Here is a 26,940-nt window from a genome sequence, read left to right as displayed (position 1 = left end):
CACACACACACACACACACACACACACACACACACACACACACACACACACACACACACACACTTGCAGATATTAAGATGCCCTTCAACAGCTCAGGTCACTCCAGATTCCATCAAAGGTCCTTTAGCATTGACATTATCACTGTATATTTTAATGGTTGGGTCGTGATATAAGGTCATGGTGTGTGTGTGTGTGTTGGGAGGTTATCTGTTATCTGCCTGCATATCTATTTGTCCTGTTTACCTGTCTATCCTTCCCTAAAGGTATGCCTGTCTGTCAGATTGCGTGCCTCTCTGAATGTTTTAGGTCACTCAGTGCTGTCTATCACGGCAGCTTGAGGATGACTGTAGGAGGAGGGAGGATAGGAAGTGAGGACTTCAGAAACGCTAAGTGGAGAAAGTGTATTCGGACTCGGTGTATGGCGAATGGCTGCTGGGAATACCCTTGTTGTTCTGTTTGCACACAACCATTACTACAATCAAGCTGCAGTTATTCTTTGTGTTTTATGAGTGCCTTAGCCATGAGGTAAATAGAGAAAGACTTGCAATATCATGTCACAATAAAAGCACACATTTTTACTGTCCTTATAACAGTGTCATGGTTTTGCCGTTAAGTTTGGAATATAATATTTGTATTTGTGAGTAAAAGGAGGTATACCGTCTCCTCTCTTCTTTCTAATCTTCTCTAGATTTACACTTTCTTTTTCTCCCTTTCCTCCTTTCTCTACCCTTATGTTTTTCTGTCTTACATTTTTTTTAATTTTTCTTCACTCTTACTTTTATGTATGACCTCCTCTTCTCATCACCAGTTCTCCTCCTGAACCTTTGAGCTCCTCTTTACCCCATGGCTCTTTCTCTCGCGCCTCTTTCTGGTTCCAGCACAGTCTCTCAGGTCCTTTTTTCCCCATCTGCTCTGATTTTATTGCTCATATATCCTTTTTTTCTCTATTGCCCGCCCCTGTGCCTTCTTGTATAACCCCTGATATCCATCCCTCTTTTCTCCCACTTCTGCTCTAGTTTCCCTTCCCCATTCACCCTGTTCTTGACTTCCTTTGACGTTTGAAGGAGAGTGGGGATCCACTCAGCTGACAAAGGGAGAGGCGATGACGTCACAGTTAGACATGATACACCAGCATCTGCTCTGGTCTAAAAATACACACCACAGGGCACACACAGTCAGTCTGCAGCTGCACTCAGCATTTGTTTCCACCTCCACGCTCTACTGAGATGGCCCAGCTTTTACACAACTGGGGCTTGTGGGCACGCAGGGTTATGTGCTGCTGGGCCACAACTGAGGAGCTTTGATGTGTTTACATATTAAGGTTTAAAGTCTCTTGGTGGGTAAGGGTGTAGGGCGGAGGTTTGCTGCTATGAACACAAAGGAAGGTTGGCATAATTCGATTAACATCCAACCTGTCATTTACCGCACAAATTAATTTCAACTTTCTTGTTGGAATTCTCTTGTCAAATTGATCAATGCTTTCATTGTGAATTACATTCATTAAAACCTAATACATTGAAAATATTGACAAAAAGTGAATTTGCATTAAGAGAAATAAACTACAATGCCATATACTGTAATAATGTATTCAATTTACCCTTAAAGGCATATGGTTCAGAAAATATCAGGCTGGTCTGTTTCTATGTCAATATTTCAGTCTTTCATATATTCCAGGTATTCCCCAAAATCCCATAGATGTAATGTATTATAACTCCAATTGGGTGAACAATGTTTGCAGGTATATACAGTACAGTATCAACTGTGATTCACATCACCATTCATTATTTTACACAGCAAAACTATTTAACATTTGGTGCATGTAGATTTTTTTTTACCTCAGAAAAAATGATATCACAGAGTTGATTTTGTTTTACAGAAAATGCACTTTAATTACAATAATGTGAGCATATTTACCAGTGTAATGAAATCACCCTACTTTATTTCATGCTAACATTAGCTCGCTAGCTAACATTAGCTCGCTAGCTAACATTAGCTGAAGACGAGCTTCCACAACTAAGTAGCTGAATTAGCTTACTTGCTAAGAAGCATATCTTGGATAGAAAGACTCTTAATATTTGCAATTATCAAATTAACATTACAAACTTGGGATAATACTGGTGTTACATTTAAATAATTATTTTGAGAAACATGAAGATTCAAAGAGTGTACAGAATCTGGCAGTGACGTTAATCTACAGTGTAACAAAGATAAACCTTTATAGTTGTTTACTACAGTAATCTCTAATTATTACCACATTGTTTCCAATGTGTAAAATATCAGGTAGTATCTGCCTCTCAGTAGTCAGCTGACCTCAATTTGTCCCCTCCTCCTCTTGCATCAGTGCAACTGTTTTTGAACTAAGCTGGTTTACTGTTGCATATCGATGGCAAGAAGTTTCCAGACTGATTGAGGAGACCTGAACAGTCACAGCAACACACGCTCCCCCCCAGTATTCTCTGTCTTTGAGCAAGGCACTGGATACCTGTAACTCCTCTGGTTCTCAACAGTGTAGGGTTGTGTGATTTCTCAGTAGCTCCCTGATGCTGAGTGGGTGTTTGTGTGTGACCCTCCCCGACCCTGTGTTTGCTCCCCGAGGCCGTCACTGTAAATAAGAGTGTGTTCTTAGTGAAGTTGCTGGGCTGAATAATTAGTCTTTTTTTATCTGCACTGCTTTTGTGCTCATACAGTATATGCTTCTTCAACAAGACCCTTTCTGTCCTTATCTTCCGCTCTGTTATCTTGGCTACATCCGCTACTTTTATGATAATTGATGAATGTCATTATAGTGTGGTTTTGGTATTGAAACTGTTTAAATATTTACCTGAAATGTAAAAAAAAAAGATGGCTTCTTTGAGACTTATTTAACCAGAGAATGACATTAATCAGACATGGCATACACTTTTATCCAGACTAGCATCAATTATAAATTGATTTTACTGGTGAGATGTAATATTTCTGCACACATTTAAGAAATGTTTAAAAAATAAATGTTTTTAATAATGCCTTTCTCTGTTTTGTCTCCTCTTTGTGCTTTGCATGTGTATTTGTGTCTTTTGTCCTTCTGTTGCCTGTGTTGGCATGTAACTAGGGAAGTGGAGCAGGCCGGTCTGTCGGACTTAGAGATCATCTCCCAGCCAGTGGAGAATGAGAACCAGTACTTGGCTCCTCCGGTCCAGCTGGTGAGTTTTGGCTACAGAGATCTGCCCCTCGCAGCTCTTGACCTCTCGCTGGCTGGCTCGCAGCTCCTCTCCAACGCAGATGAAGATGAAAACAGGGAAGGGTGAGTGACGCCAATGTTGTATAGTGAGCATTGTACTATGGGATTTGATTTGTTTGTTGTTACAGCCTGGAGGATTATGCGAGCACGTGAGTGTGTGAGTGTGCACCTTTTTGCCTGTCCATGGCTAATCTCATATTCTGATGCAGCAAACTGCATTATGTTTTTGGTGGCCAGTTATGGCTGCATGCTCACGGTTGCGATGAGTTTCAATGAAGTGTGTTTTACAACGCCGTACAGCCCATTGGTGAGACGGAGGGGTTACCAATTGTGGGTTGTATTCATTCAATCACACAATACAGCGCTGGTCGTTGCAGAGACACCCGATCTGCCTCCTTCTGAGTGTGACTTTCTGTATTTTAATATAGTTTGCCTCTGTGGCAAGTGTGAGTGACAGACGTTTGATCATTTATTGGCTTCAAACTGCTTTTTCTGTGAATTCACAGTGACAATGATTTGCTTCTGTTAACAATTTGGCAACAGGGAGGTGTCAGTAACACACTGGAAGTATTTTATCCTACTGTGGGTGACTTTTCCGAAATGATTTGGAAGTGGCACGAACACAGACACATCGTCAGTGTTGAGCCAACAGATTCCTGCATCTTATGAAAAGACTCACAAAACTAAACATACCACTCTTCTGAAAAGCCCAATAAAACATTACTGTCTGTATTTATCTCTTTATACCCTGAGCTTATCATGTTATATGTTTGTTCGAAAAACCGAACATATTTTTGGTAACTGATTAGATTTTTACTTGTTTAGCACCCCTTCACTAATCTCAGCTTGCTTCAGATGATTCCCCATCATCTCTTTCTCTTACTTCATTGCATCATTAGTGATTCAACATCATAGTGTATATACAAACTACTAAACATGTCTTCTATAAAAGCTTCAAATCCATTCCAAATTGTTTTACATTACATTTTGTTTGTTGCAGGATAAATTCAGTATTTTTGTTTTACTCTTGGTACTAGCTTAGTCCAGTGTGAAGATGGTTTCCCTTTTATACAGGTTATAGTTAAACTCACCAAAGAAGAACATGATGGCTGCTTTACAATGGCACCTGCCGCTGTTTTCAATAAACATTTAATCATTTTTTGCCAAAAAGCATCCACGACACAAACACACACACGCACTCTCTCTCTCTCTGGCTCTCTCTCTCTCTCTCTCTCTCTCTCTCTCTCTCTCTCTCTCTCTTAAATGCCACATAGTATGCATGATTATCATCCATCATGTACTAAGTCTCCCTCCCCAAATCCTTGACTTGCTGTCCCTGTTGCTCAGTATTGCGTCCATTTATCATTAAATGACAACCTCTGGGTTGTCCAGCGTCCATAAGTTAACTGAGATCAATTCATCATTTCAGACTAAATATCCGCACTCTTCCCTGTGCCAGCTGACAATAGGGGCCTTTATTGTAAGTGACATTTTGCAGCGCAGAAGCCGATAATATCCCACTCTTAATTTCTTGTAAGTCTTTTGTACTATCTCACTATACATGCCGTCACGTTCAATTATTGTATTGTTTCTCACATGGGTGATCAAAGGTGGCTGTTAAAGGAACTGCAACACTTCCAGTTGTTTAATGTCATTAATATGGTACTTTTTGAAGTCATTCATAACCTACAAATTGCCACAGACTGTTCTTGACTGATTTGTAAGTGCGTTTTGTTATGATTTGTTTGAAACCACTCATCATTACTTGGTACTCACTTTTTCTTTTTAGTATTCATACTTTTATGTTTCCTCTTGTTGTGAATTCTGTTTGTCTGATGTCGGCTTCCACTGCACTATGCACATATGGGACTCAATCAGGTCTTGTCAACTTCAAGAGTTCAAGAAACAAAGCAATATAGATTAATTACACAGATAAAAAAGAGAAATTACTGTTATGATTTTCAAGGTTATGACGCCATTACAAAGGCACGTTAAACTTCTGATCTGCTGATCGCGGTTCTGCTTTTTCTGCTTTAACATGATTGTGTGAAATGCTGGTATGGCATATGGATATGAGGTCACATCACAGCTGTCCTTTTGATTAGTCACAACATAAACAGATTTTTTTTTTCACTGAGCAAAACCTGCTCACTGTCCATTCCATCCATTCTGTCCAGCAACTCTGACTCAAACTTGGCTCATAGCACAAGCTCTCACTGGGATGCACATAAACACCATAAGCTGTAGTACAGGATCCAACACACACACACACACACGCCAAATCCATACACACCACCCCATCCAAGTGCTCCGTTTGACACAAAATCAGGTCTCACTCCATTGGTTCCCTTCACTAGGCCAGTCATGGCCAGAAACAGATGGATTTCACAGACGCACCATCAACAGTAGGCAGTCCCGACACTCACACTGCACTTGTATCACAGCCAGTTCAACCCTTGTGTGTCCTATTTCATATCAGGGTCAGTGATAGCATGTATATCCATCCCTATGCATAATGGATAGATGTGCGTATGTTTACTGTGATTGTCTTTGCTGTCTTGGGCTGGTGTTGTTAGAAAACATTTAGTTTACACTAATTACTTAGACATGCTGTATTTCCTATTGTTGCTCAACCTGTGAAGAACCTGTAAGGCTGATTAGGCCAAGAGTCGGCCTATAACTGGGTCACGGGCCTGCTGTTGTTGAGTAATCACAAAACAAGACTACCAATATGTTCAAATGAGCTTGGGTCCAGGGGGCAAGAGACTAAAGTTGTGGTCCAGAGGCTGAAAAACTGTAAGAACCCCTGCTGTAAGAAGCACTATCAACACTGCGGTGAAGGTTATTTTACCAGTGAGCCCAATTTACTCAAACTGTGCTTAGTGCGATGGGGTCACTATTTCATATTCAAGTCATTAGTGCGAAATGTCTGCCTGTAAAAATGCTGCCAGTGGGAGTTATAAAAGTCATCATTCTTTCATTTAGCTTTAATGAAATTCCATTTAAATCCACCAGGCATGAGCTCCAGTAATGTGTGTGTTACATCTCCACTATACCTTAAATGCTATACTAATATCTCACATTAATCACCATCACCTATACCTCTTGCTTTGTGATAATAAAGGTAACATATCAAGAACCCTTCTTAGGTCTCGCGTCACATCAGGTGTTTTTTTGCCAACCTGGGACATTTTTAGACAGAATACATTGAAATAGTGAGAATCAGCACTTAAAGAGGAAAAAAACCTGAGAGCGTGTGAAGAAAAGATGCCTCCTCTGACATTAAGGCCATTAGAATCAGTAAGATGTAGCGAGAAAGCGTCTCACTGAATGTGTCAGTCAGCCTGCTGCCTCCCAGGACCCTATTCTATTTTATTCTGTGGATTTCAGCACCGCTGGGCTTTCAGTGATTACACCTGTGCCTCCATCTCCTCATTACCGTATCGATCTACCTCTCAAACAGACAGCGGCCATTAGCCTCGTTAAATGACATTCACGAGCGCCACGCCCGTGCACCATCATCATGTTTTGCGACGGTCTCCTGCGACAGTGGGCGGCTTTCTCATGTCGGCGCTTTGACGTCAGCTACCTGTGAATTGACTTTGTTGGGTCATAACCGAATGTAAGCCCCACCAGGCCCATATCTGTGTTTGCTTTCAGAATGCAGATAGGAAAAACTGGAGTTCATCTAGCAGAGAGACCAATTGCTGAACTCACTTTTATGGGAAATGGGGCAGAGGAAATTAACCTTTTATGTACGTCTAGAATGATGAAGTGAAGTTGAGAGAATGCGAGACAGCGACAGTGGGAGGCCAATCCACAGACACCAAAATGAAAATGCATGTGGGAGAGGAATCAGTTAGCTGCTCCACTGACTCTACCTGGGAAAGTGGATTGCCACACCACCACCACACCTCAACCCCTCCACTCCCAGCCTGCATTAGCTGGCTCATTGGCTTCGTGAGATAGTGAAGCAGCGTCATGAAGAAAGCTGTGCATGGGAAATGTTTAGGCATGCTCTTGTAGTGATGTTTTGCAGAAAGAGAGTGCCCACTCCTGAAAGTGAAAATGTCACAACCACGGTAGAGGTGTTTCATCAACATGGCGACGGCTCATTGGGCGAGGGGTGGAAGTTATTCTCACTGGCAGTTTGGGAATGCCTCGCTGTCAGCAAAACTTTTCTCATCTACTTATTCCAGGAAGAAAATGAAAAATATGCAAACTAAACAGATATATCCTTTGTTGTAGTGTGTTAAAAGTTTACATGAAATTGAATGTACCATCTTGTACTCGCAGTTATTGAACTAATCAGTTTTGTTGACGAGTCCTTGAAATTGAAACTGCAGGGGGAAAAAAACATCCCACATTTACTTGTTGGGAGCATATTGCAGGCTGTTTTTTTTCCGTCACAGGTTTACAGATTAGATGCTGAAAGAACACAGCTTTGTGTTATTATGCTTTGCCTATACTGTATGGTTGCAGAGTGTTTAATAGCAGGAAGCAAGCAGAGGGGATTAATCAAGAGGAAAGGCTCCTGTGTCAAGCTGCCACTGTGTGATGAAGCACCTACTGTCAGCCATGTTTGCATATCCTAGCCTGTAGCATAGTGAAGGTGGAGCTGACCTTACTGCTATCTCTCGTATACTGCGCTGGCCTCACTTCACATGACGGCAAAGCAGTCACTCACACGACCCGTCCTCTCTCTCACACACACACACACACACACACACACACACACACACACACACACACACACACACACACACACATATTTGTACATGCATGAACAGAAACGCAGCACATAGAGTATTTATACACTGAGAGAGCGAGAGAGAGAATAATGCCAGGCCTGAAATGCTTTCTCACTGTACTACATAGTGGTTGCTAATCTAATCCTCTGTAATCATGGTTCACTTCATATTCCAGTTTATACTGCGCTGTCACATCTCATTATGAGCAGTGGTGTTCCTTCATCGATGCTTCTGCACATTTAGATAGGCTTTTTCTTTCTCTCTCTTTCACCACCATTCTACGTATTTCTGTATTCCTTATGATTTTTTTCTCTTGCTTCTTCTCCTGTTCTTTCAGTTTACTCTTTTCTTTTCACACTCACTCTCTCATCTTTTTTCATCGTTTTCTGCCCCTCGTTTTCACACAAAGTAGGCCTTCCCATGCTGAAAACCAATCTGCGCTGTAACTCAACTAAATGCCAAAAAAAGTGGCGCATGTTCTCTATAAATCAGACCGTACACACTTGTCAGCACATCGTACTGACCTACCAGAGGCCCCTTCAGGAGCCTCTTGGCTCACAGTCCTGTGGTGAGGGTGAAGACAGGTGGACAGGTTGGAGATTTCCAGCACCCGTTTACTGTATTGTTGCCTAACACAGTGTTCCTATCAGGAGAGATGTGGGCGACATTGTGGGAGGTGGTTTTTCGAGCTAGCATCAGGGGGCAGTTGCAGTGTTAGCAGTTTTGGCGTCATGGTAAGTGGAGTGTGGTTATTAATAGAGTTGGGCCCATCCATCTTCCTGTCTAGGAGAAATGCTGGGAGGACCAAGGTGGCGTGGGCCTGTGTTCAGCACTTTCATGGCCGCCCACTCTCCTCCTAGTCATCAAGCTGCTTTTGTTTGTTTGCTCACTTTTTTTTAAGCTGAAGGTTTTTTTTTTGGTGCATTTCAGCTTGTATCTGTGTAGGCGAGTGCTGGTGTGTGACTTTGTCAGGTAGAACAAAGAATGTCAGCGAGGGAGATTTGAAGGACAGACCTCATATGCGACTTGTATTTATGGTTTAAACTGGCGATTAAATAGTCACTGGTGTCACAAATCTGTTTAAAAATCTTCTAGTTTTCAGCATCTGCTCAGAGGGCATAACATGCTGACTTTTGAAAGTTGATCTCCTCTTAGAGAAACAGTTTAAGTCAAAAAATATTGGACTTAACCCTGTAGACAACAACATCCACAGTCATGTAGGACGACCGTCACTGAGTAATGTGACTATGACAGGATACCTCACAAAACTATTCTCAACTTTAACTCTGTTTAAAGGAGAGACAGTACATAGAATTAAATATAGCCCTGAAACTCGACTCCAACCTAAAGCCAATAGTATGTAAAATACTACTTTTTAGCATAGCCCCTGAGACCCCACAAGCTGCTGCAATACCTGCTCAGTGGCTGAATATGCTGCTGCCTGCGACTGTGGTAATATACACACGTAAAACGCTATAGAAAAGGTCAGGGTGTAGAGTACGATGCTGACAATGTGACAAGGGGAAGTACTTGGACTCATTATTATCTGATAACACCTGGATAAAAGCCTGCAGTGTAGAAAAATCTTAAGATTCAAGTCGCCAGACTGGCTCACCAAACCACCCAACCCTCCCCCACTGTTGTTACAAGTGCACACCTGAGCAGTGGAATGATGTCACCTCCCATCCCAGTGATGGCTGTGTGGCTGCCAGACGCAGAGACAGAAGCATATGTTGCTGATACGGCTGTTCCAAATGTGCATGAAGTCCAGGGTTACGTACCAACACCAGATGGTTCATCTAAATCTGTAGTAAGCAACGGGGGGAAGGAGGAAAAAACAAGTGCTCCCACCCTCTGCCTCCCACCAGCTTTAGGCCAAGGGTCCAAATGTTCCATTTTGGAAATAAATACTGGCCCATTTGCAAGTTTCAGAAAATGGTTAAGGAAGGAAAATAAACATGGCTCTTTGCATATCATCGCAACTATCTCTAAACCCTTAACAGATTTGTGCAATCTATATACTGTGGGGTCCAGCACGGCATTCTTACTTCACATGATGCAACTTTGTTAGAGGAGGGGAAAAAAGTCAAATGTTGAAGTCTTGCCTTTTGAAATTATGCATTCTCTGATGGCGCTCACCTGGTAGAGCCAATTTGGCCTGATTTAATTAGAGAGCACAGGAAGTCGTCTGAGACAGCGACCTGGGAATGACCGGCCTCCCTGTTATCTCCCAGGCTTCTTAATTCCGCTGCCACAGGGATGGCTGCTGGCCAGCATAGTGTACAAGTTCATCGTTTGTCAAATAGATGTTTTCTGTCCATCTTGAGGATAAACCTTTTACGTCAGAGATTCTCCAAATGATGAAAAATGATGAAATAGTACTTTTATTCCAGGACTTCAAAGCCACATGTGTTCAAATGAGGTAATTTACCCTCCAACCATACTCTTCTTTCTATAAATACCCCAATTGTTAATTGTTAATAGCAGCCCATTAGACCTAAAACTAAAACACTACATTGTCATTATTAGATTGAATTAAGTTTCACTATCATTAATTACTCCTTTCATTAGTTATTATGGACAATTATCTGGTAGTTTTGACACACAAATCCACAAACAATTATGCAAACTATTAGCACATATGTCTATGTTAACACTTCGCCTATCCAGGTAATCTGTTTTGTATTTTGTCTGTCCTGACTTAAGCTGTGCCAAGTTGTACACATCTTTCTGTTTGCTGGCGGTGTGACCATTCATAGATATTCAACCTAAATAGATATTAGAGAGGGTATTATGACATGTTTACAAAACCTCTAAGCAGATTATAAAACATCATTAAAACTAAAAATTACAAGATTTGTTTCAATCAATACAAATACAATCTTATACAAAAATTGAATTGTTTGTTTTTATGAAGAAAAATGACTGAAACAAAGTAAAAAGGATAACATTTTGAATTTTTGGTGGTTTACACTGACGTCAGAGCAGATTTAATGATTTTTGGGACGGTGGTAAAAAAAATAGTCTTGAGTGTGTAGACCAGCTGCTATAATCAAACAACACGGGGATCTGTATCTGCCAATATGGATCATCAATGATCGGCAATTAGTATTGGTGGCAAAGAAACATGATCAAGGATCTCTACAAGTTATATTTGGTCCCTTTTTTCTTTTGTGCTGATCCGATCAGTGATCCGATCAGTGATCCGATCAGTGATCCGAACTGTGAGTTTTATGATCCGTTGCACCACTTTCGCTGTCCACAGGCTGCACTATTTGCCGTATTGATAATATGATAATGGTCACAAAGAAATACATGCACAGCTCAAGTCAGTTAACCCCTATCCTCAAATCACAGGTGCAGACTGGTGGCAGAGTGGCTAATATTCACAGTGTGACATAATAACAGATAACAGACAGGGATCAAGTGTCAGAGCAAAAAGCCATTGGTGGAGCTTTGATGGCCTTGATGGTGTAATCTGTTTTTCTTTAGCTCTTTATTAAAAGATAATTTATCTGATGAAGAACAACATTAATTCTAACCCCCATGATCCCCTTAAACACAAATAGTAACACAATGTGGGTGTTGTAGGTTCAAATGGTCAGTCATCAAAAAACACATAAAAACACATCTGAGTCCAGCAAGTTTGAGGGTGAAGATGGGGTTTGACTGCACTTATTTGTTGGGCTCAAAGCTGATATAACAACAATAATAATAGTAGTAATAATATCGATAATGATAATGATCCACCTTGTTATCATATAGCCCAATCAAATTGTTCACTTATATTTGATCGTCTTGTTGTGAAAGCACCACGTACAGTCTGATTAGCCTTCCCCATCCATGAAGTCAAAATCAAGTTTTGTTTTGTTTGCTGCATCTTAAATGAGCTCCACAACACCTTCTCTCTCAGATCAACTGTCACTTCAGCTGAGATCTCTAGCTAACTGCAGTCTATAGTAACCGTATACCGATCTAGGCCGACTCTGATTGGCTGCGCACATGTGAATGCACACATATATGGTATACGAGCACAGAATACAGAATACACACACACACACAGGCACACACTGACCTTCCTGTCCCCTTGCAACATACAAATGAGTCTTTCCCCAGCGTTCCCACAGGACTGTGAGGAAAAGCTGAACACCAGTTACCCTTGTTCATTGTGTTCCTCGTGTGCACTCGAGGAACAGCTCACATTACATTTAAGCCTCTAGTTGCAGGTTAATGTAATCTGAATCATGTATTTCTTGTATTATGTATGTAACATTAAATATGGCTATATATACACAACCATATATTTGTGCATCTCTTTGACTTTCTAACAAGAAACTAGCATGACTAGGACTGACACTAAAGAAGCTGTTATGTAACTGTCACACACAAACAAATGAACAATTTGAATAAATAATATGCTTGTCTGACAATACTGATGTAAAAGGGTAAACACTATATCGTAATATTTCACTTGTCATGTTTCTTTTTAGTTATTGCCAGAGTGAAAGTTAAAAAAACAAAAGCTGCTCTATCTCTGAGCAGAAGTCAGTACGTCAGAGATTTACTGTATATCTTGACTCCACAATCAGTCATTTATTCCGTTGGTTCTGTTTCCACTGAAAGTGCTGCACGAGTGTTGGGGCTTGCCTCTTCAATGCTGATGTGTTGTGATCAATGGTGCACAGGCATTGGCAATGGGGAACCTTTCAAATGTAAAATTAATTACCTGCAATCTGACAGCATCAGGGCAACTCAGCATGTATTTTATGCTTAGTTGGTGCTCCTCATGCTTGCTTTAGCATAAAGCATATGTGTGTGTGTTTGTGAGTGTGTGCATTGGTTGTTGAAATGTGAAGTCTGCTGGAGACGCATTATTTTCTACGGGAAGATATGGATGCTGCCTGTCTGGTGTCTGCTTTGTCAGGTGAGGCTGAATTTGCCATTAGCAGACTGTGATTTTCCTTGAAACGACACTTTGAATCCTTCCGCCAGGAAGAGGAGGGTCTTCTTGCCCGTGTCACTTGTCTTGTTTTCTTTTTAACATAAATTCCACGAGTACTGAAGTGCTTCGTGACAGCATGTTGTTTGGCTGTAAATACAATGACTTTACATCGACAAACTCTGGGCCCGGTTCCTTGAAGCCACTGCTTGTAGGAGGTTCTGGTTTGGCACAAATGAACAAGAGGTTGTGTTTACTTACTGCTGGTCAGTACAAAAGAACAAACTAAAACTGTAGGGTAATAATCTATACCCACATTCATGATGTGTTTTTTTTGTATTTTGTGATTATAGCTACTACTAATGTATGCAGGAAATAATTTGTGTCTGTTCAGTAATTTAAATAGTATGTGCTGTGAGGTCAATGTGGAATGCAACATAACTCATTAAATGACTTCACAGAAACAGTTTTTCTCTTACATACAATACATCGACAGATGCCCTGAGGGTATCCCATGCTTTTCTGTTTCTGCTGATATGTGACTAACATAACAAAGCTTGATAAGTTGAGTTAGCGTGCCAAGATTCATTTTTATAAGTTTGCCTTTGAGTCACTATTTGAGCTTTAGTGGTCAGAAATTGGCCAATGCAGCTTTTAAGCTACAGTTGTGAACATTAGTAAAGCAAAAAAATGAGTAAGAGAGTTTTGCTCAAACTGTCACTATATCCCGACAGTAGTTGGGATATAGTGACAGTTTATACATACAGTATATACTGTACATACATACATTCACACATTCACACAGTGACAGTGCAGGTGGGCTTGAGTATTTGAAAATGTATTTTTTTTCCATAACTTCCATAACCCTTTACAAATTCTAGGATATGAACTTCATATTAACTTTTTTTCTCTGTGCACTATACAGCCTGAAGAACAAAATAAAGGTAATGTGTTTGAATCTGGCCAGCTGGGGCTTTTCTGTGTAAAGACATGTTTTCCAGTTTTCTTTGTCTGTGGGTTTCGTCCAGGTGCTTCAGTGGACTTTCCTTGAAACAATAAATTAAGAAGCTAAGGGAACTATAATTACGAATACAACTCTGGTACAGAGTGTAGGTAAATATATAAAAACAATAAATAAGTTTTTCATCTTAAACAGGCTTTCAACTACCAACATTTGACCCTTCCAGAGCCAAAGAAAAGTACTGATCACAATATCATGTCAAGAAACTGTGCAAAGTGCATTTCTCCAATTTTCCCGAAGTTGCTGGTAAAACGGAGAAAGATTGTGAGCATTAGAAATACAGCATAATATTTCCCAGTGAGGAACACTGTGAAATGACTTATTCTTTATTGCTGTCTATTGGGCTAAGGATGAATTAGTGTTAAAGCAATACAACCCCCTCCACTGTGGTGGAGTACTTTATCTAATGAGACCATCAGGTGCTGTGAGTCTGACTGTCCCAGTGTTTGGTAGCTCACTCAACATGCTGGTATCGATTACTTTTCCTGATTTAATCTCCCTCCTCTGTTTCCCTGTCCAGCTCCACGCAATCTCACAGGCAGTGGGAAACAGTGACAGCTATATCAACCAGCTCAACACACACCAATGTAGAGAAAGAGACAAAGCAGGAGAGATAAAGACAGAAATGCAGAGTGAGAGCAAATTAAGAAAGGCCATTAACTCCATGTTAATGTCCAAAAAGTCTTTTAATTTGACTAAAATGACAAAAGCAATATTTATTTTTGGTAAATCAATATGAGGTTGGTAAAAAAATGTCGATGTGAAAATCGATGAAGCCACAGCGAGTTCGAAAACTAGCAGTTTAAGAGGTGACCTTGTCCACTGTATGTGCTTGTCTACTAGTGACTTGTGCCAGGTGGTTGTGTCAGGCCGTCAGAGCTGAGCGGGTCAGAGAAACAACATTTGCTACTGTTCTGTTGCTTTAATAAGACTCATGAATATACCGCATGTGTCACCAGCAGCGTCTGACTGCGTCCCCTCTGGGCTGGGCTAGTTTTGGCATGACATGAAGTAAGGACACACACATTTACTTTGTCTATCGTATCAAAGCAGAGTCTTTGCACTTCCTGTGAACTCGCATCCCTTATTCATCTGTGTGTGTGTGTGTGTGTGTGTGTGTGTGTGTGTGTGTGTGTGTGTGTGTGTGTGTGTGACATTTTGGCTTCCGTGGTAGCCTGTACGAAGACCTGTTATAAATTCTGGACAGATTGTAACCAACAGGTTTATTGCCTTGTTGACTCATTAAAATATCCTTCGATGATGGATTTGATCTTGGCCAAGATGCTGCCTTCCGATGCGTTATGAACAAGCGAGGCACTCTTTCAAACTGCCAACGGGTAAAATGTACTCGCTGTTGGAATGCATTGATTTTCAAACTACAAGGTTCATTTATTCCTACAACACTGGGATGCATAACAAAATGCTATAGTTGTAGTCCCTTCATGCTACTCACAACAACAGTCACATTCATCCCAGGACACAGGCAGTTCTAGTAGGTATGGTTTTTGGTGGGAATTGTACTTTTTCCCTTTAAACCACAGACGGAATGATGTATACCTTTTTCAAGTATGTGTGGACTCTTAAGACATGCTGTATGTTGAGATTAGTTTTACTTTTAGTAGAATTACTACTGGATGTTTATTGGATTATGCCTCACTCAGTAGTGAAACATAAGGATTTAAAGGATTAGTTTGACATCTGGGGAAAACACTTCGATGAGACGATCGATACATCACTTTTTGCTAAATATGATGCTACAGACAGTGGCCCATTAGCTTAGCTTAGCTTAGCATAAAGACCAGAAACCGGGGGACATAGCTGGCTCTCTCCAGAGATAAAAATAAATCTGTCTGCCTGCACCTCCAAAGCTCACTGTAAACATATATGCACTGGAATAATAGCAACCAGAAGAGATTTTGGGGGTATTCAAGGTAATTGTAAAATGATCCCCAAAGTGGACTTTAAGTATTTTATTCAATGGTGTTTATTGTGATTGGTTGCACTGTAACATGATTCCTAGAGCCGTTAAAGAGTGAGGAGAATGTACCCTTATACAGTTTGTGAGAAGAGTATTTCACTTTTACACTTTTACTACTTTACTCTCACTCATGGAGTTTTATTGTTCGGGTAATTTTCTCTTTTTCTTTTTTTACTTCCCTGCAGCAGTTGAATGAAGCGTGAAATCATTTGATATAAGATGCACTTTGATGGACTATTTAATCATATGGTTGAAGTTTGCTGAACCATAACCTCTGGAAATGGAGGTTGTTTGAGTCAGTTTAATGTTTAGAAGACTAAAATGCACAGATTTGATTTTTTTGTGTATTTTTTTGTGTGTTTTCTGTGTGCTGCCACAAATCCATAAATCCATAAAGGTGAGAGCATGTTATTACTGGAAGTTGACTGGTGCAAATCCCCAATGTGTCTCATGGACGATGTGGGTGGAAAGAGTGGACGAGTTACTCTCCTCACCGTCAACTGCTGTCTGAAGGTGGCCTTCAGCAGGGCACCACCTTTGAACTGCTCTGCTGTAACAGATCAACAGCAGTTAGTGAATATGTGAATGGAAAGGTATGCAGAGCTGAAGGACATCATTCACTCAATTATTGTTTTAAATGACAAAAAACAACTTTATATTTAATGTTTAATGTTCCTATAAACAAAAACGTAATGATCCAAGACTCCCGTTTATTGCATTAGTGTAATTGAATATGAAATGCTCTTACATTGTTACCTACAATTATTATTGAGTTGATTTCTCATTGCCAGATTTTCTTTGGTTGAACAATAGACTTCATAGTTTTCACAATTGCCTCACATCTCACCAGCTGACTTTTCTTGGGGCAAATCAGTGATGCAATATAGCAGCTTGTGTTTGCTTGATTTGAAGTTCCTTTACGTTTGGAAGCATAATGCTGTTGGGTGTGGCTGGTATGCATGAGAAATAAACTGCTGCATGTATCATTGAAATTAACACTGAGAATATGTGACTTGACACTGAGTAGTTAATTTTTGGTTAAAATGATTGTCGTTGTGTGGTCATTTGGTCCTTGCTCATATGTCATGGCAAGATACAATTGCAAAGACCCTCTGACCATCATCACTCTAAAGTTGAGCTTGGTATGTTATGTAGGTTTATGCAATGGAGTCTGATCCTGAGTTTAGCTGTTGTTCTTTTTGTCTCTTCTTGGTCATTAATACACTGTATTAAATTACATATTATATATATGAATTTACTGATTTAATATTTTCTTTATATATGCGGATGTATGTAGGCTGGCATGTAGGCTGGCTCTCAGGATGGCATGATACCTGGCATCCACAGAGTCTCGCCAAGACTCTGGTGGAGCAGATTCTGCACCATCTGGAAGTCGCACATTAGCGCTACCCCACCCAAAGCCAAGAAGATGATTGCTATCAGCATGATTACGCCTTTATTAGATTAGCTGTGCATTGTTTACAGGCTCGTGGCTCTGCCCGAGCCAGCCTTGAACGAATAAATACTTTCCTCTAAATAAGCCAATGCAGTGATCAACTCAACAGCAGCTAAATACATTTCCCTCATTAGTGCATTCATTTGTTTCTCTAGGAGAAAATCATAAGGATGTTTGATCTCTTGCAGTTTATTCTTCGGTGATATCATACGTCTTCAGAAATGTCTGTTATTAGGGTCAGACGAATTCCTAGAGATTAAACTTTGACTGTTGATAGAGCTTGTGTGAAAATTACACAGTTCACTTTGATCAAATAGCCAAAGAGCCACACAATTAAGAAATGACATGTGTGGCCTCTTCCACTGACTGAGCAGAAGTTAATATGTCAGAAACGAGGAGGTGAACTAGAGAGATGTACTAGTTAATTAAACAGCCAATATAAAGGTAAAAGTAGGACTTTTATTATGGATTCATTTGTTACATTCCAGTTTCAAAGGTAGAACACGTCTTCATCCGGCAGTTTTAACGCGAGAATGTGATGTGGTTTAATAGGCTATAACTTGTATTTTAACGGGTACATTATCCAGATTCTTCCGTAATGTGTGCAGCATATAGTCAGTTTTGTCACAGTGACAAAATGGAGCCATTTTGCCACCGTTGCAGCTCATATTAGCACCACGCCAAGGAATGAAGACATGATCAGAGGAGAGAAATGCTCTGCCAACGTCTGTCTCCTCAATGCCAGTGCATGGGGAGAAGGGAAAGGTAGCCGGCAGAGCCAACTTTCCACTCCAGCTGGAGAGCCGGTGAGAGGCATGGTTTCTCTCATCTCCTACTGTCAACCATTGTAGTAGCTGGTCTGTAAGACTAGCCACTATTTCTAAATAGCATTGAGACATCTTGCCAGACACTGTAAAGGCCTAAATGCTGAATTCTTACAGTACCTGGCAAATTTAGATTTTGTTTTTTCAAGTCTTAAAAAGGCAATCTACTATTTCCTCTGGAGCATATTACAGGCAGTCAGGGGATTGTTAGCTAATGTGTTTGATGTTTAATTGAAAACACATATTTCATAGATAAAATTTAATTAAAATTCTCACATTGACATGTAGATGTGCATTAAAGTTAAAATGCATATCAATGGGCCACTGATTTTGCTGAGCGTGAAATCCTGTCCTCTAAGCAGCATCCTCTACAGTGGCTCCCTTCATTGCCATGTAAAAAGGAGTCCATCAATATTCCAGTCACTCCTACAGCTGCTGGTTGAGTCACTAGTTCACAGAGCTTCACTGTCCCTCTCTCTGTCAATGCTGTCTCTGACCACACTTTACTTGGATTGAACAGACATCACCTTTCACAAGTGTAAACTACCACCCTCTGTTGGCCATGACAGGGAGTTCAAATATCAAGATGAAACCACTGAGACATTGTTCAGCGTTGCACTCAGGCTGGGAATCAATGCAAGTACAGATATATCCAATGCCAGTTTAAGCATGGTGGAATATTATTCATTATTCAGGTGTCACATCTTAGTGCGTCACTCAATTTATTCACATTGGTCATACTTTGTCTGAAGGCAACATTGACTTCAAATAATTTAATTTCTGGCTATGAAAGATGAAGTATTAGCTTAATCAGGGGTTTGAGCCCAGCTTACCTTTATAACATGTAGTACATTTTTATTCTTTGAATATTATGAAGTCTAGAAATGCAATAGAATAAGCCATACTGATACAAATCTACAAATCTTTTTTTTCTGTTCGCTGTCTTTAGGTCCAACTGGCTGAAGCCCTGTTGCGGTCGCCGGGTGGCCCTGTGGCAAGTCTGTCTGCTCAGCGCTGGCTTCAACTGTATCCTGGTGGCCTGTGTCATCCTGGTGGTGCTTTTCCTGTCTTTGGAGCTGCTGATAGACACCAAACTCCTACAATGTAAATAGTGTGCATGGCTACTTATTTATATCTCCTATTTAAACCTTTATTCTCAAGGGGGAGGTTTGCTGAGCATGCATATTCTTCTCCAGCGACACTGGAGCATAGACTGTGTGACGTTGATAAAACACCTGGGAGGCATCCAGTGCAACATATAGAGGAGTAGCTCCACTTGAGCAGTGGGGAGTTCAATGCTTTAGTGTCCTTGAGTGTTTAACTGAAGCTTTATTAACTCTACTGATACTTTAGGTGCACTGTGACCTACCGGCCAACAGGGTCAGATTAAGAGATCTAAACTAGCTAAAATATATAAAATGTGTGTAATCATTCTTATTCTCATTACTCCTATCATTTGCTGTAGCTACTCTGGTACAGTCTTTAACTCATGGCTTTGAGGTAAAACCTTGTCATGATTGACATAATTAGATATAAGGAAGAGCACATCACAGTAAAAAGGTCCTGGTTTCAAAAAGTACTGTACTTGAATACAATTATTCAGTTTATGCTAATTTACACTTCTACTTCACTGAAATTCAGAGGAAAATATTGTGCTGTTTATTTATTTTACAACTATAGCTGTACTAGTTACTTTCCAGATAAATATTTTTACATAAAAAATATGAAATATAAATATGATAACCTAATATAATACAATATACTGTTAATATTAAGCAAGTGGGTTCCAACCTTTTGGGCTTAGAAGCCTATGATTTGTTAGTAGTTACTTCTTCCATCACAGGCTTTATGTTGTGAGTGTGTATATTGGTGCATAAGGGACCCTAAACTGTCTGTGAATATGACAATATATGGATTAATGTACTGAATACTGTGACAGTAACACACTGTGGACTTTAACAGTGAGAAACTCAAATCATTTACATGAGTTAGAGTTCAGATTTCTCATTTTATTTCACTACAGTCCATTGACAGTACAATTTACAAAGATTCAAGTCTGGAGATCTACTTGGAAGTGTTGTAGAAATCAACAGTCATGTGATTCCTTCTTAAATAGTCATGTGTATGCATTTAGTGTCCCCTCTTTCCATCACTTCTGTGTGTGCAGTCTTGCCAGTCACAGAGGAGCTGGTGGGGCTGGATGGTAAATGGCTGTGATGGAGAGTGATGGAGAAAGGTGATAATGAACCAAGTCTCTTGTCAATAGCAGCAGGCACTCGTCCCTATCGATTACTGGCCAGCATCCAGCTCTGATGATACCTGAGTCTCGCTGCGGGGACTGCAGGACTCTAGTCACTTCAGATCTGCTGTAATCCGGTGCTTTGTCTGTTGCAACTCCTGCAAGACAAACAGTGGAGTGGGCAACAGGGCGGGAGGGAGTGCACAGAGAGATTAGAGGCGTAGGACATGGGTAGATACAGGTTGGCATTGTGGATTCATAGATGGGCCCTGAGATATGGAAAAAACTAGAAAGCGGCATTTCTAGTTTTCTAGAAGAGCAGCTCGAGGCGTGATATGGGTCAAAGTTCAAAATGAACTCAAGCAGAAAAGTTTTTTTTTTTCTTTGTGCTAAACCTTCTTAAATAAAATAGATATTACGAGTTATATTTCCATTGAATGGTAAGACGCATGCTTTTACAAGATATGAGCTAAGATACTTAATGGAATTTAGACATTATTTTTTAATTCATTTGCTCACCTGGTAGAGGAACACCTTGCTTCCTTGTATTGTTTATTGTGTGCTCCTCTTTAGAACTTTGCAGGTTAACATCTGTCCACGTTTCTTCTTTCAACAGTTTCCAATGCTTTCCAATTTGCCAGCATTATCCACTGGATCAGCCTTATCATCTTGTCACTCTTCTTTTCAGAGGTAAGACAATCTATTGTTGTCCATAAAACCATATTTGTGGTACCAGCGTTAATACAAATTCTTTAGTCATTCTTCAGTTATCACGCTAGCCTGTTAGTTTGCAACCTCCTTGCTCTTGGTCCCTTGAATAATGTTATATGGTCACAGAAGTCCTTCATGGGCACAGAAACCCTGATATTTAAAGTGACATATCACATTTATTTTTAATTAATTATTGAATTAAACCAAACTAAACTTTCTTTAGCTAGATTATATCCTATCTATAGCAGTGCAAACCAGGTACAGGCCTAAGGGAACTGCAGTACGTAGCTGCCATTTCAGTTCCTACATCTAGTCTATCGTCTTCTCAGGATTCAGCTTTAGTTTCAGAAATGCTACCTTGAGGCTGGATGGATGGTCTGTTGTGTAAACCATAATTTTAATTAGTCTTAATAAAATGTTAGCTATTGTTTGATAAGATCGTGTCTTATCATCACTCTGGAATTGTGAAAAACAAAATGGAGAGGGGAGAACTTGGCCGACAGGCCTCCACTCCAGTGCAAACCAATTACCCTGACAGCCTCAGCCCCAACGCCCGAAACCAAACATTAATTACCAGTGAGCCACTAGGAGCAGTAATTAAAGCTGAGCTTAATGAGCAGTAGGGATGGGGTTACAGCGATACGATCCAGCCAAACACCTCGCCCACTGACATCACAGAAGAAGAGTCATCTGGGAATGGTGTTGGACAGATGTAGCTTATCACCAGCCGGCCCCTCTGCACCAATCGGAAAACAGGATTCGAACATGTGGGTGGGGTCCCTGAAACTTTTCATTTGACACCAGCACTGTTGTCCAACATACACGCTGGATGATGGATTAGCAGGACTAGTCATACATAATACCACGTGCTAATTGGAATATAAATCAATGACCCTGCTCAACAAAGAGCCCCACAACCACCAGCATTTTAAAAGCGCAATGTAAAGTTTGATAGGTGATTGTATTGTGATGTTCTTCTGTAGGTCAAATATCAAGATCAGGGAACATATTTGCCCCAGATATGATAGCTTTATCAAGTAGTTATAGCTATAAGTGCTTGTAAAAGGGTGTTTTTTCTATGTTCTTTGAGATGTTCCTTGGATGTGTCACAGGCAAATCAATGATATTGTTCTGTATCTGTGCATATATTGACTATTTTGTAGCTGCAACACAGTTTACATTAATCAAATAGTTATATTTTGTGCTACTAAATTCACATATAGCATTCTAGCGTAGTTATTATTCTATTTGGACAAAAAATATATTTGAAGAGCAAAGCTGTACTGCACAGGCCTCTTCTCAGTTTCTAGTCTATGTTCACACATCTTGACAAAGGGTGTTGGATGTGATGACAACTCAAAAGACTAAGAATATCACAAGAGCTTTTTATATGTATCATCAACTCCCTCACCAATCTATTTTAATGCTTTTATTTATCTCTCTCTGTCTGTCTTAGACTGTCTTCAGAATTGTCGTGCTCGGGATCTGGGACTACATAGAGAACAAAGTTGAGGTTAGTGCTGTCGTTGTGTGTTTATTGGCAAGTCTTGATGACCAGGTTTCCATTTTTGTCAGTGTTCAATGTTATTTTTAAGTTTGCCACTTGCTCCTACATAGATGTAGTTCAGCATTTTGAGAAATACACTTTACACACACAACAACATTTGCACATATTTGAATTTTGTACGGGCCTGTGTGTGCGACCTCTCAGGTGTTTGATGGTGCTGTCATCGTGCTGTCCCTGGCCCCCATGGTGGCCTCCACGGTGGCCAACGGGCCCAGCAGCCCCTGGGATGCCATCAGCCTCATCATCACTCTACGCATCTGGAGGGTCAAGAGGATCATTGACGGTGAGGCAGGCAAAAAGCTTGTGTCCATCAAAGCGTGTTATTAAGAGGCTCATTTTGTGGAGCAACTCAAGGAAATACTCAATCTTTATTAAGTCAAAAGTATTACACAGATGCATACATATCCAAATAAAATGAAAGAGGTAAATGACCCCATTCTCTCTGTGATTATACAAATGATTTACTATTCAGAGCAATATAACTATTGATCATCCCTCATAGTAAATTGCTGCCACTCTGCCACTCTAACTTGTATTGATTGTAAGGGGATGGTTAAGTAGATTCAGAGAGGCCATAATGAATATAGTGGTTGTTCTCCCTTATGCTAATGCAGATCGGTTCGATATCTGTTCAGAGGTCACCCTCACCACGGGCCTCTGACTGCATACAGGATCAGCTGCACACAAAACACACAGGAACTCAGTGTGCCCTTTGTTCATGTGCAGTGAGACAATGGACGAGCAAAGGGCAGTTTTCCCTAATACTTCCCCTCATAGCAATAGTTTGTTATTTTAAGAAATATGCTCATTTGCTTTCTGGAGGAGATAGATAAGGCTACAGCCAGCAGCTGGTTAGCTTAGCACAAACACTGGAAAACAGTGTAAAACTACTAGCTTAGCTTGTTTTCATTATTTTTTATATACAATACGGTCTTAAATGGACATTTCTGTCTTGGTTGATTTCGGGATGTCTTTAGTCCAGATCCTTAAGAATACATCAGTACATTGTTTTAATGGATCAAATATATTGAACTAAAAGGGACACATCACAATGACACGATTAATCATTTCAGTAATCAATACAATGCAGCTTTCAACAACATTGATTTACTCTGGTGAAGCACACACAAGCAGGAGCATGTTTCCTGCTTCTTAACATGCAGCCGTTGTGTCGGTTTCCAGGGAATGAACTCGTGATGTTCCTGCCTCGCACCTCGACCTGTTGGGTTTGATATTTGTGAGCGATTGAGTTTCCTTGTTAGGCAAGCGGCAACACACCTCAGAGGATAGAAATCACACTGAAACCAATAAACGTACAGCTGAGGGACTGGCTCGGTTATCATAGGAGAGGGATTGAGTTTCTTGCAGAATTAGCTTGACGTATGAAGTGGCAATGTTTGTGTCAGTCCGATGGGAGTGGAAATACAGAGGAGTGAACAGCAGCAGAATTTGTAAGGACTAGAAAGCAGAATTTATTAGCAAAGTTATATGTCAGATGGGAGGTATCAACCTCTCAAACACGTAGAAAAAGAAATATTGAAATGTTTAATGTCTTCCTTTTCATTTTATAATACATACAAAGACAATGAAAGATAATGATTTTGCTAGTTGTAGTAATGGCTTTAAACAGCCATCTCACCAAAGTCACCAAATTATGAGAAATGTTGCTGAGACAATAAACAGAATACAGTTTTGTAGGTTGGTTGAATAATGTAAGTCTCAGGTTTGTGTGAGCAGTGAAACACTTGACTCCAGGTGAGAGGAGAGAGTGGAGCAGGGCCATGTGTCTGCTTCAGTAAAGTCCTGGTGTGAATTACACTATTATACATGTAGTCTGTAATGGTGTAATACACACACACACACACACACACACACACACACACACACACACACACACACACACACACACACACACACACACATCATAATCAAGTATAGTCAAGCAATCAACACTGTATACTTATACTTGTAAACACATACTTATGAGAAGCTGCCTCAATTTTGGCCTCGGTGGCTTCTCATCCATACTGACACAGATACAATATGCAGGAGCACAAATGTATTATTACTGCATATGGTGTGACTACATAATCAACCTGTGACTGAGCTTTTCATGCCTTTTAAAAATAGTACAATAGTAAAGAAGAAAAGAACAGGAAGTAAAGCAAACAAACAAAAATAAATAAGTATAATAAGATACGATAATAAGATAAGATAATACAAAATTCATGCCTTTTTAAATTCTGACTGGACTGACCCCATCTGATGTCCCCACTTTTGCAAAGTGTGTGTGCCAACATGACTATAAATAGGTGCAAGGAGCATGTGGCGATGGCTGTGTGCTTTGCTCTGCCCCCCCTCAGTACCAGAAAGGCGGTTTCATTCACCGCCATGTTTTTTGACAAAGCCGGCAGTTGAATCTCGTGATAGTTCAGATCCACAATCACAAAAACGACGACAGAGATATAATAATAGGATTATGTTTCACCTCTGTATGTAGCCCAGAGTTACATTCCCCCATCAGGATACACAGCATTACCACGTGTGATATCATGTACCTGGCTGACAAATGTGATCACAAAGAGGTGTGAGGTACCGACTGTCTGCCACCTGTGATGGTATTCAAATGTACCCTTACTATCCTTTTTTTTAGGTACAGCTTCCCATCCTGCTCCAGAAAGTGTGTCATGTGAAAATAAAGTGTGCAGTACGATTGTACGAGGTGGAGTTACTTATTGATCCAGATTACATTACAGTCATTTCGCAGACGCTTTTATCCAAAGCGACTTACAATTCAGATTCTATCACATTTCTACACCGTAGGAAAACTACAGGAGCAATTTTGGGGTTAAGTGTCTTGCTCAAGGACACATCGACATGTGACTAGCAGAGCCAGAGCCGGGGATTGAACCGCCGATCCTCTGATTGAAAGACGGCCTGCTATCCACTTAGCCACAGTCACCCCATGTGTGATCATGTTTGATGCATTAGTCTTAGCACATTATATTTCCTACAGTATACTTTACCAAGAATCATTTTATAAATATATCAAAAATAAGATAAATCAATGAATAAATAAATAAACAACCAGTCAGTTGCAGTTTTGTAGCAAGACTGATTCAAGGCTGGCCAAAGTATGCTGGCAACACTTCAGTGCAACACTTAGGCAGGAAGAAGATGAAGCTCAGGTCGCTAGAAGCTAGAAAGATGTCCATATTGCTACACAAAGTAGCCTCGGGTTTGTGCATCATTTGAGGTAAATGTCTTCATGTCCATTTTCTATAAGGCTCATTGTTTTTGTTGATTTTACTGCTTTTTCTTTGAAAAGGAGCAGTTTAGTTAAATTCATTTTCACTGGATTTGACAGTATGTCACATACATCCAAATGTGTGTGCTGCTACAAAAAGACATTATTACTTTGTTTTACGTACATTAGCAGTCCTGCAACAAGGACAGCTCTGAAAATACTTCCAGACAACAAAAGTTAAGATAAAAATTGGGAGAATCTGCAAATGAGCTGCTAACTATGCACAAGAGACTCTCAAAGTAACTAAAACAACAGTTAAGAATCAGTTTTTTTGTATTATACATATATCGTCCATTTTTCTTCATGACTTTTTGTTTTATTAAACTGATAAGCACAGATCATTTAGAAAATTAGTTTTGAAAATTCAACCACTGAGTTCACATCTTGTAACCCGTTGACGGCACCACTGCTCCATTATCTGAAGACGCTTCCAGGACTGTGACTTTAATTCATGCAGATATTGTATACAGCAGATGTTAACCCAGTAAACACATTTATGGTCCAGTGGAATGGGATGTTTAAGGTCAATATGGGCTGAAAATATACCTTGTTACACCATCAAGTCAGCATTAAACCAGATTCCTGTGGAAGATTTTCAGCACCTTGCCAAATTCATTCAGTACAGGTATAGGGTTACTGGCAACCAGTAATTAATGAGGTTTGCATGTCTGATGACAGACATATATGGAGCAAAGGACACATGGTCCACTAATACTGACCTTTGACCATGATGTGCTTGATGTATTTGACCATAAATACCTAAAAACAGCTGTTTTAGCTAAGAAAGTTTTCTCACTGAGTAAGTCTTGATGCCTCCTAAAACACCTGGCAATCAGTTTCAGACCATTTAATCATGTAGTGATCTAAAAAAATGTTTAAACTGTCTCTCTCTCTCTCTCTCTCTCTCTCTCTCTCTCTCTCTCTCTCTCT

General features: G+C 40.2%; 1 protein-coding gene across 1 annotated transcript in view; it reads left to right on the top strand.

Annotated features, from left to right (window-relative positions):
- Positions 1–26,940, top strand: part of LOC116382821 (transmembrane protein 266-like) — a 45,392-nt gene that overhangs the window by 10,015 nt on the left and 8,437 nt on the right. Inside the window, exons 3-7 of the mRNA XM_031846168.1 lie at positions 3,089–3,280; positions 19,136–19,290; positions 21,042–21,115; positions 22,593–22,649; positions 22,848–22,986. Of these exons, the coding sequence (XP_031702028.1) occupies positions 3,089–3,280; positions 19,136–19,290; positions 21,042–21,115; positions 22,593–22,649; positions 22,848–22,986 (617 nt within the window). The remainder of the gene's footprint in view (positions 1–3,088; positions 3,281–19,135; positions 19,291–21,041; positions 21,116–22,592; positions 22,650–22,847; positions 22,987–26,940) is intronic.

The sequence above is a fragment of the Anarrhichthys ocellatus genome, unplaced genomic scaffold, assembly GCF_004355925.1.
Source record: "Anarrhichthys ocellatus isolate YVR2014 unplaced genomic scaffold, GSC_Weel_1.0 scaffold6, whole genome shotgun sequence".
Taxonomy (NCBI): Eukaryota; Metazoa; Chordata; class Actinopteri; order Perciformes; family Anarhichadidae; genus Anarrhichthys; species Anarrhichthys ocellatus.
This window is presented reverse-complemented; position numbering and strand designations above follow the sequence as displayed.